We start from the raw sequence: 13,303 nt of genomic DNA on the forward strand, positions 1-13,303 counted from the left end.
TTTAGACTGTATGCCTATGCATAGGGCCTTCCTCACCTTTTTGTACCTGTATTGATTGTGATGTTTGTTACTCCATTTGTTCTATGTATGTAATTCATGTGATGTAGTTGTATAATCACATTTACTTTACAGTGCTACGCAATATGTTGGCGCTATATAAATACATGTTAATAATAATAATAATAATAATAGCTGCATTAAGGCTCTGCACAGAATCAGAACAAATATAACCAGAAAGGACAATGCAATTAAAGATATAACCAAAAAGAGTACCAAAATGACTTGCTCAGCATGTACCTGTGTATTAATTCTCACAGTGATCACAGGGGAATCCAACAAATAAGTAAACAATGAAGCAGAGATCAAGGGAATTCATGTTTATAGATAATGCTCACTCCGTAAACTCCATAAATAAAAAAATTGATTTGGTTAAAAATTACTCTTCAGTTCTCCACTTTCCCAAAAATGTAGAAAACTAAGCATTTGAAAATGTGATCCACAGTAGCTTGCCAGGGACACACGCAGCATTAATCTGCTAAATACTATACACTCTGGGGCAGAATCTTTGGAAGCCAGAAAACTAACGGATATATGTATTCACATAGTAATAGGTCAGCTGTTAAAGTGCATTACACAGGATTCCTAGAATTCTGCCCTTAAAGGCAAAATATACTCGCTCTCTCTCTCTATATATATATCTATATATAAATAGGGTTTATCTACCATTTGTTTGCTGCTAATTAAGCAGGAAAGAATTACATGATAACTTAAAGGAGAAGGAATAGCATTTTACATTTGGGGGTGCCAAAAGTTAGGCATCCCCAAGTGACTACTTTTTCTTACCTTACACCCCGGGCCGGTGCTCCTATCAGCAGAAAACCGCACCGGTCCAGGGTTCTTCTAGCGACCAACATGGAGAGATCCTCTTCCTGCTTCTTCAGGTCTTTTCACAGTTGTGCATGCGCAGTAGAGCGGAAAGACGGACTTTAACAAAAAATCCAGCTATTTCAATCTACTGTGCAAGCGTCTGCCCCGGGAAATTTAAAAACTGAAGCAGGAAGAGGATCTCTCCGTAGTGCTCGCTAGAAAAACCCCGGGCCGGTGCGGTTTTCTGCTAATCAGAGCAACGGCCCGAGTATCAGGTAAGTAAAAATAGTCACTTGGGGGGTGCCTAACTTTTGGCAGCCCAATTGTAAAATGCGATTCCTTGTCCTTTAAACTAAATACAGGACATTCCTCTTTTTTAGAAGTGCATAGGATTTGCCTTATGGTAAGGGAGTGGGTCATCATGTCTACAGATAACCACTAGTTCAAAATGGCAATTTATGGAGAATGTGTGGGCCTGCTAAACGATGAGACAGCTGGCACTTGTACAAAGGAAGATATGTTGGAATAATCTGGGCTTTGTGCTGGCAGATGCTATTGTTTCTATAAGGGAATAGAAATGGAAGAAAAACTCTACAGGGTATATTTACTCTTACATATTAGTTACAGGATGGAAAGTCCAAAAAGAGTGTGTATATGTAGAATTCTTCTGGATTTTGTTCAGTCCATGAAGCCAGTGATTGTTTTATTAACTGGTTTATATGATTGTCGGCACAATATACTTATACCTGGAATCTCATTCATTAATCCCATCAGTTCCCAATAGTCATCTATTCAATGGCATCACAGAGAGGACATGTTTTAAAAAATAAAAAAAGAACTGCTCTTTGGAATTTATATAAAAATCCTCATCTGCTTCCAGCTTTCCATTTGCCACACTAATAGTAAACACTAGCTCTTTAACCCTCCTCTTGTTTAAGGTGTGTTTCAAGATCTCCAGGCGTGTGAGACAGAGAGAGAGAAGTGTACCGGGCCAGGCACATCTGGCCATAATCATTGCAGCTTTTGGTTTCTAAATCAATTTATCATCCCTCCTTTCTAGTTGTGCTTGGCTCTGCCCCCTTTCAGGTAGCTTTTCCAGCGTCGGATAAAGTCTCTAAATATTGGAGACCCATCCATACTTGCAAGTAATTGCAGCTGGTTAATGTGAGTGGTGTGATAGTCCCAGCGGGCAAGGTTTGGGGCTGTGCCTAGCATAAAGTGTCGTAAATCATAGATACTCCCAGATCCTGTATCATATAGAGGCAGCATGGCACGGAGGGACTCCATCCCTCGTTCATACAGGAGCCTTGCCTCCTTACCCTGCTTCTCTCCTGCTGTTTCCTTTAGGTCATACAGACCAAGCAAAGCATAAATGAAGCCATTCAATACAAACGAGCTTGGGGTGGTGGGGTACTCTTCATACCAGTCATATTTGTTCATGAACACTGCTTTTACACCATGCTTTTCTGAAGGCAGTTTAAATGGAGAAGTGGCTCTGAGTGCAGAGTCCAGATAGAACTGTTCCTTGGTAAGAAGGTAGGCACGGACCAATGTGGATATTGCCTGCCCTTGAGCCATAGCAGAATACCACCCTGGCTCCAATGCCTTAAATCCCTCTCCTAGCTTTCGAGTCACCATTATTGGCCAGCCGCCTTTGGCGTCCTGATTTCTAACCAGCCAATCACTGGCAGCAAAAAAGGCAGCTGTGTGAGCAGTGGTTGATATGGTGACATTGTCTAAAAAGCCACTGCCCTTCACCACAATCTGGAGCACTTTCTTAGGCATGATCTTGGTCTGCTTCACAGCCTTTGTGTTGGACAGTCCTACGCCCTTTTTGAGGTCTGTCACTAGATCACGGGTCAGCGTGCTCCAGGCTGTCCGGGATCCCACCCCATAAAAGACATCATGGTCACGGAATGCAATAAGCTGTGTATTGGTGATGTAGTGTAGGGTAAAAATTTGGTTCTTCTCTGTAGTCTCCATCACCACTGAAATGCTGCCATTAGTTATAAACTTCACATCCAGAGATAAGATGAAGTCCTTTGTGTTTCCCAACAACAGTGAAGCACCTTCTGAAGTCTCTAAAAGAAGCAAAACAGAGGTGGACAAAGTGAAAAGCGTGGAACCTAAAAGATCAATACTGTCAACATTGTTACTGAATGATACCATTTCTCAGATGGTCAAGGCAAGAGAGAAGGAAACAGAGAAAGGTAACATGAAGCGATCAGAACACTGAATGTGTATTATAGAAATCATTGGAATTCCTTCCTTTTAAAATATATTCTCTAAAGGAGGCAAAACGGAGGTGGGCAAAGTGAGAAGCGTAGAACCTAAAAGATCAATAGTCAACATTGTTACTGAATATGGTCCCATTTCTCAGATGGTCAGGGCAAGAGAGAAGGAAACAGAGAAAGGCAACATGGAGAGCCCAGAACACTGGATGTGTATGATAGAAATCATTGGAATTCCTTACTTTTATAATAGAACTTTGCATCAAAGTTATCCAATCTTCACTCTAATAACTCCCTGGCCAATATATTACAAAAGCAAATACTATATGGATGTGTCAAATACCATAACAACATATCTCGCTAATCTAAAATCTATATTGCAGGCTAAATTCAGGCCCCTACAGCTAACTGAGGGAATTCAAGTGTCACATGGCACCACATAAGCAATTTTCCATGGAAAGCCGACATACAAAAGAGGAAACAAAACAGGATTGTTGTTAAATAAGTGAATATTTGAGATGTCTGACAGACATAATAGCTAGTAAAAGGAAAGAACCCACCATTATATAGAATGTCCAGCCAGCTCAGTGACAAGAAAATGATATAAAAGCCCAGAGTATGCCCTGTGACATACTGACATAATTCACCCTCCAGTTTTATATTTTGCTTCCTTAGCGGAATTCTTTGCTGTCACACTATCTGGGCTACCTATTTAACAATCCTACTTATACTGAAAATATAACTTGTTTAGATGTATTTCTGTAATATTATTGCCGACACATTTCTACAGTATCATTAGTAGGGATGCACCAAATCCAGGATTCAGGCTTTTTCAGTAAAATTCGGATTCAGCCTTTTTCAGCAGGATTTGGATTCACCCGAATCCTTATGCCTGGCCAAATCCTAATTTGCATATGTAATTTAGGGTTGGGAAGGGAAATCACAGACTTTTCATCACAAAACAGGGAAGTAAAAAACTGTTTCCCCCACGTTTTCCTTTCCCGCCCCTAATTTGCATATGCAAATTAGGATTTGTATCGGTATTCTACCAAATTAAAATCATTACAATAATTGTAAAACCACCATTAATGAAACTGGTGCTGACCAAAAGCTTAAGAAGTGCTCGCCTGATTTACTCCCATACACACCAGTGGCACCATAAGCCGATGATGAATATTGAATGTTCCCACCTTTACACAAAAATCTGTTTTGCTCTGGCTTTCTTATAAATGGTTCTCTTTGAGAGAGAGTTCAGCGTTTCAGCATATCATTTGACCCTTGGGTTGCTGACACACCAAACGCTGTAGATTAGAAATCCTGGTGGTTTTAGCAGTCTAAAACTACAATTATCTTAGAAACCTATAAAAACAGAAATTGAATGTAAATTGTAAGAGAGCATTTAGTTTATATGCATTTTTTTGATGTTACACAGCACAGGTTTAATCATTGATTACTTACCTGGAACCACAAAATGCTTGACGTGGCTATTCTTGACATTGTCAAACACGGTGGTGACGGAGGCTCCTTTAGGGATGTTCCAAACCCCTGTCACTCCGCTCTTTTCATCAGCCGTCTCATATACTTCCACATGGGGGGGCTTCTCAGTCAGATTTTTGCTGTAGTGGCTTAGACCATACTGTGCAATCTGAATTGGGTAGAAATATCCCTGTGGACCCCACTGGGTGGATAATGGGACTCCTAAGAAAAAAATGATTCACAGTAAAAGCAGGTAGTAGAGACCATATATCCAGTACAACGAGGCCTAGTCAGGATAATGTGAGCAAGCCACCTGTAATTTGACTGCAAGACACCAACAGTTAAAGGATAAGTAAACCTTTAAAATAAGTGAATGTAAAACTGACGAGGGGGCTATTCTAAGCTTTTTTGTAATTTACATTCATTATTTTTGTTTTTATTCCAAGATATTAAGGGATACATGTACTGTTAATATGAATGAATTTTGTTACAACAGCGCCAACTGCTGGTCAGTTTCCCACCAGTCTGAACACCAAGTAGTCAAGAAAGTTGTCAGGAGAAAGAAAGAGGCTGTTCTGATGTTCTTCTGTTTAGGAAAACAATTAAAAACCACTCACGTCTTATCTAAGCAGAAGAACATCAGAGCAGCTTCTTTCTCCTGACAACTTCCTTGACTACTTGGTGGTCAGACTGGTCAGAAACTGACCAGCAGGTGGCGATGTTGTAACAAAATTCTTTCATATTAACATTACATGTATCCTTTAATATCTTGGAATCAAAACAAAATAAATAATTAATGTAAATTACAAAAAGGCTTAGAATAGTCCCCTCACCAGTTTTACATTCACTTATTTTAAAGGGTTACTTCTCCTTCAAAGGGGTTGGTCACCCTCAAACACGTTTTTCAGTTCAGTTGGTTTCAGCTCACCAGAAATAAAGACTTTTTCCTATTACTTTCTATTTTCTGTTGGTGTGTTTGCTTCAGAAACACAACAATAATTGATATAAACAAGCTGCTGTGTAGCCATGGGGGCAGCCATTCAAAGCTGAAAAATGAGAAAAGGCTCAGGATACACAGCAGATAACAGATAAGCTCTGTAGTATACAATGGGATACTGTGCTGCCCCATAGCTACACAGCAGCTTGTTTATATAAACTATAGTTTTGTCTGAAGCAAACTCACTGGTTGTACCCTTGCAGGGCAACAGTAGATTACATTATCATTCCTTTAAAACATTTAATTTTTTTTAGCATGACTGTTCCTTTAAAAATGTGGTGGCACAAATTACTGCATGCAGAGTCTTCTCTGTGTATATTAGAATATGTTTAAGCGAGCGGGAGCAGCCACGATTACTGACGAAAAGATCTCATGCCAAAATTGTAATTATTATTGTAAGTATTGGTGTTGGCTGTATTATAATAAGGAATACAAACTGCTGTGTTTTAGGAAATAAAAAGTTTTTGAACGAAGCAACGTGGGAGAGTCAACGTTGTACAGAACAATATAGGTACTGTTTTCTAATTCAATTGGGCCAGTGTAATACTTCTTTAAGAAATTCACAGTTTAATGTGCAGCAAATCTGTAAGTCTTAAGAAGATGTAGATGCAAAAATGCATTGGGCCATCAACGCAGGCACGGTTTGCTCTGTCCATTAGCTACCATTATCCCCACTGTCCTACGCCAATAAAAGCAAACTACTGATTGGTTGCTACCAGCTATAGGAGCTCTGTCAGTATTATTAGTAGCACTAGCTTGGCTTTGTGTTTGTAAGTTTTGTGCTATATTGCTTCTCCAGTGGAAAGGGAAATGTTTTTAGTGGATGATGGCCAAAAGAAAAAAAGTGTGACCCACATCTGACATGGAACAGGAATGCAACTTTGCTCTTTAATCACTGTGATACCAAAGCCATTTGTTAATTGTGTATTTATTGTTGTGAATGAATATTATGACCTTCAAAGGCAGATAAGACCTGGTGCATCTCTAATAACAGACTATAAAGGCCAGTGCGCTTTAATCACAATGTATTCCATTTTTAACTTTCACCATATCAGCAGCAGGCTTTGGCACGGTTCTATTGCAGCCCTATAGGAATAGGAGCCATTTGTATGGTATTGCAAAGAAGTGCATTGGCATCACTGTTTTTTAAAAAGAAACAGAATATCTCCTAGTAATGGAACTGGATCTCCTTTACCTCAGTGTAAAGACAGCTACAACATACCATGAAATAATGGAAGGTTTACCTGGAAGGAAGGAAGGTTTACCTGGGCTGCGATTTTATTGGCTTGTAAGGGGTATAGGTGTTTTGCAATCGCTGCCATAATGTTCTACGAATCTACCGATAATTTTTGTCCATGAGCTTCATAAAACAGCCGAAGGTTTTAGGGAAGAATCTGGTAATCTAATTATTATGTCATATAGAATAAAATTGCCGCTCACAGCCACATATGCGCTCCTGCGCCACTGGAGTACAGGAGCACACTACCCGATTTCTGAAATGATTTTTATAGGGGTCTAGCCCCATGTCAGATTTCAAAATTAAATATAAAAACATCAGTTTGCTCTTTTGAAAAACGGATTTCAGTGCAGAAGCTATACGGATTTCAGTGCAGAAACTACTATAGTTCATATAAACAAGCTGCTGTGAAGCATTGCGGAAATTGAAAGAAAGCTATATGGCACAGGTAAAATAGTATATAACACCATTATGTTCTACAGAGCTTATCTGCTATCTGCTGTGTAACCTGAGCTTTTTCTCCTTTGAATGGCTGCCCCCATGGCTACACAGCAGCATATTATATGAACTATAGTAGTGTTTCTGAAGCAAACACACCAGTTTAACCAGTGCAGGGCAACAGTAAATTATATTTTCATTACTTTAAAACACTTAAATTTTTTGATGTTAACATTCATTTAAGGCAGCCGAGCATCCAGGACATCACTGCTAATTCTGAAGCCTCAGAATCCACAGATATCAGAACTATTTTTCTGAAGCAGCAGCAGTTTATTTAGTCCATTAAAAGCAGACCAACGTCTTTTGCATTTCGGGTGCATTGGTCTAGTGTTGGTCTGATTTTAATAATCTAAATATTAACCGCACAAGACACGAACATGGAGTAGCGAAGATCTAAATACAGGCGACAAATCCTTCCTGTATGCCAGTTACTTAATGGGCACACCAGTCTTTTCCCCTAATAAAATAACTGTACAGTGAACTTTATCATTCCAGAGAAAACGTATAAATGTGTAAGAACATGATGACATTTCCTACTGGCAAGGTCATGTGAAAAAAAAAAAAAATAGCTTTTTTTCCCAAAAAGATTTGGGTTCTTTCCTAGGTATTAGAGAATACATATTTGAGCCTTATAAAATAAAAGTGAATGTATATTAACATAGAAATAGAATGCTTTCCATCATGTAGAATTTCACACAATAACCATTTTCATATTTAGGAGTTGCACAAAACTCTGCTTTACCTTCTACTCCACTGATGCACTTTACCCGGTCTCTGACCTCCACGTTGTATCCTTCAAATGACATAAAAACCCCATCAGAATGGTATGGTCCACGTTGTGCATATACTTTAGAGTAGCTATGGGAAAACTCAAATCTCTCAAAGCCATCATACTGAGCGATTTTCCCATAAACCTCAAAGTACTTTTCCACCCAGGAGAAGGGCATGTAAACTTCTGTCCCTTCTTTTCTGCATGGTACGGTTTGCTCTTCATTAATCATACAATCTATCTCCTCATACTTCTGCGCTGTCCCTTTACTTCCCACCAAAGGTGGAGCCTTCTGCTGTTCCTGAGGAGATGCCTCCTCAGATATGGGTGGACCATTGCTCTCTGAAGCTGCTACCCGCTTATCAAAGCTGTCAACTCGGAGACCTCTCTGAGGATCCCACGGCACATTTGAAGTATGGTCATTGGAAGAACATTTATTCCAAAGCAAGACCGTTACGAGGGTGAAGAGAGAGCAGATAAAGATGAGAGTCTTATAGTTGACTCTGGCTGCCAAGCAACGCATCTTGAAACCATACCTAGAGAGGAGAAGAGCCGAGAAGTAAGAGTTAGGCAGGGATGAGTAAATGAGGAAATACAAATGCTACCGACTTAACTAAATTAGTATCTCTGTGTTTAAACAGGCAATTTTTAAATATTGTACAACATGATTTCTTATACAATTCTTCATTAATAACTTCATTAAACTGTACAATTCTTATTAGTGCATCTAATTAAATTTTAAATGCTTGCACAGAAGAAATCTGAAAGTGGTAAAGATTAACTTTGATCTGCCTTAATTATTGCCAAGTACGAGGTCTGTGTTGTTTTGGAAAATGAAAGACTATTCTTTAAAGAATGAGCTTGTGATTCTCTAGATGATGGTTAACTACAGCTCCCTGTGGACCTGTGGCTGGTGGTGGAATGTTGAGTAGTTAACCTCTGGAGGTCTACTGGTTGTCCAGATAACTTCCAATGTTAAAGAGATGCCAAGCAAGCTGGGGGCATCTCCCACTACAGGAAGTTTGTAATGAAATTGACATACATCATAGACAAAGAGACTAAATCATGCAGTGATCTCTTTCCACAGCCCAATGTTGCCTATTAACATGGCAGACCCGATACTACAGAACACAGTGGAAGGGACAATGGATATAAAGAATAGTCAGCACCACAAGAGCTATTGTGTTGGTTTAGAAAATCCCAATTTCAACTTATCTAGACCTTCAAGTGAGTTAAAGGTTTGAAATCTACGGCTTCTCCCACAATGGTGCCGGGCATGATGTTCCTATGGGACATGTGCTAAATTCCTTCAGCTGAAAACAATACAAAGCCACACTGGCAGACAGAAGCAGCTCATTAATTCACTATGTCTGAGAAGAACGTTTAGCTAGAAATGGTAGACCCTCTTTGAAGGGAAAAATACCACTGGAAAGTGTGCTTTCCACATACTAATTGGCTCCAAATGTATCCGTAGACAAGAGAATGCTACAGATGCCTTCCCCAGATGCTTGGAGAAAGCACCAAGCAAATCTGTGCTCTGAACAAGTGGCCAACTGCTTGTGGCCTTTGAAGTCAGATAAAAAGAAAACGGCTCATATTGGCCTTGTGGGATGTGCAATGAACTTTATTTTGTGCAAAGGAAGCACCTTATAGTGCATCTATACTTAAATAGCTTGCGGTTGTCCTCAGAGCTGATGGGGTGAAAGCAAAATAGCATAAAATCATATAGTCATACAGTTATTTAAGTACCTCTTAAAATAAGGTGCCTCTCTTCTATACTTACCACTGCACAGAGCGGGCACTGTTCAGTGCCTCACCCACTAAAGATACTAAATAATTGTTTGCCTTGAAACAGGGCTTTTTAACTGAAAACTCTTGAGCCAGATGTGGCTCATAGATCCCTGCAGATCTCTTCCTATGACATAGGAACTTAACAGTACATCACAACTTAAAGTAACTCCTAACATTAGATACTATTTAATCACTGGGAGGGTTGAAACACAACATACACGAGCACTGCAAGGTCAGAACTAGTTTACAAAAAATGTAAAAAACCACACAATGTATTTTTCAAGTTCTACCCAGCTCTGCACATGAGGCGTTTCTGTTGCTCTGTTTAAGATTCTCCATTAAGATGTGGACGGGTTTGCTCACATAGCTTTAGGTCTCTACCCAACAACTTTTTATGGCCACGTTGCTCGCTAATCTTAGATGATCAAATCACATCAACTGTTGTAGCAAAAGTGCAGTAAAAACTGGTGAAGCAGTAGTTAGAGGTTGTTGGAGAAGTATTCACCAATATGAGTATTCCCGCCCCACAGGCCACTGGACAGGAAAGGTTAATCCAATAAAACTATAATATCTGCCCCACTTGCCTACCCGCTTTGTCTATGTTTCCAAGCTTCGAAGGGAGGGAAATTGGTGAATGCTGCCATGGAAGGTGACTTGGAAATAGAAATTACGGTAAGTAGAAAAAATTTCTCTATTTCCCAAGCCACCCATGGCAGCAAATCACTAATATGAGAATTACCCAAACTAGAAAGAAGGGAGGGACCAGTAATGCTGAAGTGTTTTTTATTATGAATGTAACACAGCCTGTAAGACTTTTCACCCAAATCTAGCCTCTTGAGATAGTAGCACATTCAACTTATGCTTTACAAATGTATGTAAGGAAGACCATCTCGCTGCCTTACAAATTGCTTCGGGCGGAGCCCTGGCTTCTGCTGCCCAGGAAGTAGCCAATGCTCTGGTAGACTAAGCCCTTAAGTCTCCAGAAACCTTTCTGCCTGCCTTGTGGTATGAAAGCACAATACAATTAACAAGCCAACGGCTAATAGTCGACTTTGCAGGAGCCATTCCTTTTTTGGTCCCCTAGGAATAACAAATAACCTGTCAAGACTTCCTCCAAGGACTTGTAGGTTTTAAATAATAAGATAAAGCTCGGACCAGTTCCAGAAGTATTTCACTCACATTCTTGTTCGTTCGCTGGATTGGGACAGAATGATGGCAAAGTTTATTCCAAGTCTGGCTCTTTTGCCGATAAAGCCTGGATCTCTCCTATTCTGCACGCTGAAGTGATTGCCACTAGAAAGAGCACTTTCATTGTGACATGCCAATCTGAGGCATTCTCCAGGGGTTCAAACGGTGCTGATGTTAATACCTTAAGGACTAAAGGTAAATCCCACGGAAGAACTCTGCTTCCGAGAAGGTCTCACCCTTTTTAAGGCATTAAAGAATCGGATAATCAGTATCTCCTCAGCCAATGTTTTTCCATTTAATGCTGAAAGGGCCGAAATCTGTCCTCTCAATGTGCTGACCCCCAGATTTCTTTGAAACACCGAAAAGAAAAATTGTACTACCTCTACTGAAGGGTTCCTATGGTCAAATCCTGTCTTCTTCGCAAACTTGACAAAACAGGCCCACATTCAGTAGTATTGGCTAGACGTGGACTTTTTCCTGGATCTTAATAATAAATCCGTCAGCTCCGCTCCACATCCTGCATCTGCAAGCCTCTGCCTCTCAACTTCCATGCTGTCAGAGACAGACGGCCCACATCCTGAAAGACTATTGGACCCTGCATCAACAGATCTCCCAGAACTGGCAACCTCATTGGCGGTTGTACTGCCATCTGTTTCAAGAGAGGAAACCAAGGACATCTTGGCCAAAACAGGATTACTGCAATCATTAGAGCCTCGTCCGTCTGCAATCATTAGAGCCTCGTCTGTGTCTATTTTTTTCAACTACCTCCAAATCATTCGTAAGGGTGGAAAGACATACCCGAATATCCCTCTCCAGCTCTGGATAAGTGCATCCACACCACTGGTCCTTTGAGACGGGTATCTTGAAAATAACATTTTGCATTTGTGTTTGTGATCTGTGGCCATTAGATCTATATCCGGTTTTCCAAACTCTTGTATTATTTCCTGAAACACTGAACGTTTCAGACACCACTCCCCTGAATCTATGGTGTTTTGACTTAAAAAGTCTGCCTGGATGTTTGCTTTCCCTGGCACATAAAGGGCCGTCAAACCTTCTAGGTTTCTTTCTGCCCATGACATAATGGTCTCCACCTCCACTAACAGCTGACCACTCCTGGTTCCGCCTTGCTTCCGGACATATGCCACTGCCGTGACGTTGTCTGAGCGAATTTTCAACCATCAGTAAGTAATCTTTTCTGCAAACACTAATAAGGCCATCATTATCACTTTTAGTTCCAAAAGATTGGAAGGAAGTTGGGGTAAATTTAATTTGCCCTGGGCAGATTCCTCGTTCAGCATTGTACCGCAACCTGTCTGAGAGGCAAACTCGAGTATTCTATGGATTCAACCACCAGTCCAGACTTGACTTCACATATTGTGTTATGAGGAGAAACTGCCTCAAGTTGAGAGGATTGATTGCTCCTGAACTTAGAAGGAAAGATTGTAGAGGTCTCATGTGCCACCTCGCCCAATGCATCTGAATTGTAGAGGAAAAGAGACCTAGAAGGGACATGCATCCCCTGACGGACACCCTTTGGCAATTTTTTGAAGGCTTCCACTTGCTCCACTATGTGGAATATCTTTTGTTGTGGAAGCGACACTGTCCCCATATTGTATTTAGTTCTGCACCCAGAAACACCAAACTTCGTTTTGGGACTAGGTGGCTTTTTTGACAATTTATTATCCAGCCAAACTGTTGCAAAACAGCCACTGCTCTGTCTCTGCTTCTTCCTCCTCCAAACTGGCAACCAAGAGGATGTCGTCTAAGTAGTGGAAGGCTGACACCCCCTCCACTCTCAGGAAGGCTATTACTGTTACTAGCACTTTTGTGAAAGTCCTCTGAGATGTGGAGAGGCTTCCCGTAGCCTTTCTCACTAGAAAAAGTTTTGAATAAAACCCTCGCCACTGTTGTAAAAGAGGCACTGGTTCCACTGCTCCTATTTGTAAAAGTTGAGTGACATAGTCCTTGAATATTTGTCCTGCCCCATGAATTCTTGGGACTGAGGAAAAGCAAAACAACTCGCGTTTTGGAATTCTTGTAAATTCTAAACGATATCCATCTTTCACGACCTCCAAGACCCAATGATCTTGAATTTTCTCGACCCAAACCTCCTTGAAGAGTGCCAGACGCGCCCCTACTTTGTCGGCCTGGGCCAGCATTATCTCATTTGTACTCTACTCAAGGCGTGAAAGAGGTATTTTTTCTCGTCGATTGCCGAGATTCTTCTTTTCCACTTTTTCAGGATGCCT

General features: G+C 40.5%; 1 protein-coding gene across 5 annotated transcripts in view; it reads right to left on the bottom strand.

Annotated features, from left to right (window-relative positions):
* Positions 1-362: 362 nt before the first annotated feature.
* Positions 363-13,303, bottom strand: part of glce.S (glucuronic acid epimerase S homeolog) — a 46,888-nt gene continuing 33,947 nt past the window's right edge. For all 5 annotated transcript variants that reach the window (XM_018255226.2, XM_018255225.2, XM_041588188.1 and 2 more), the window contains 3 exons: positions 8,049-8,611; positions 4,557-4,796; positions 363-2,948 (listed from right to left, as the gene is read on the bottom strand). In XM_018255226.2, coding sequence (XP_018110715.1) covers positions 1,924-2,948; positions 4,557-4,796; positions 8,049-8,611 — 1,828 coding nt within the window. In that variant the 3' untranslated portion in view covers positions 363-1,923. The remainder of the gene's footprint in view (positions 2,949-4,556; positions 4,797-8,048; positions 8,612-13,303) is intronic.

Source organism: Xenopus laevis, chromosome 3S (genome assembly GCF_017654675.1).
Source record: "Xenopus laevis strain J_2021 chromosome 3S, Xenopus_laevis_v10.1, whole genome shotgun sequence".
In the NCBI taxonomy this organism is placed as follows: Eukaryota; Metazoa; Chordata; class Amphibia; order Anura; family Pipidae; genus Xenopus; species Xenopus laevis.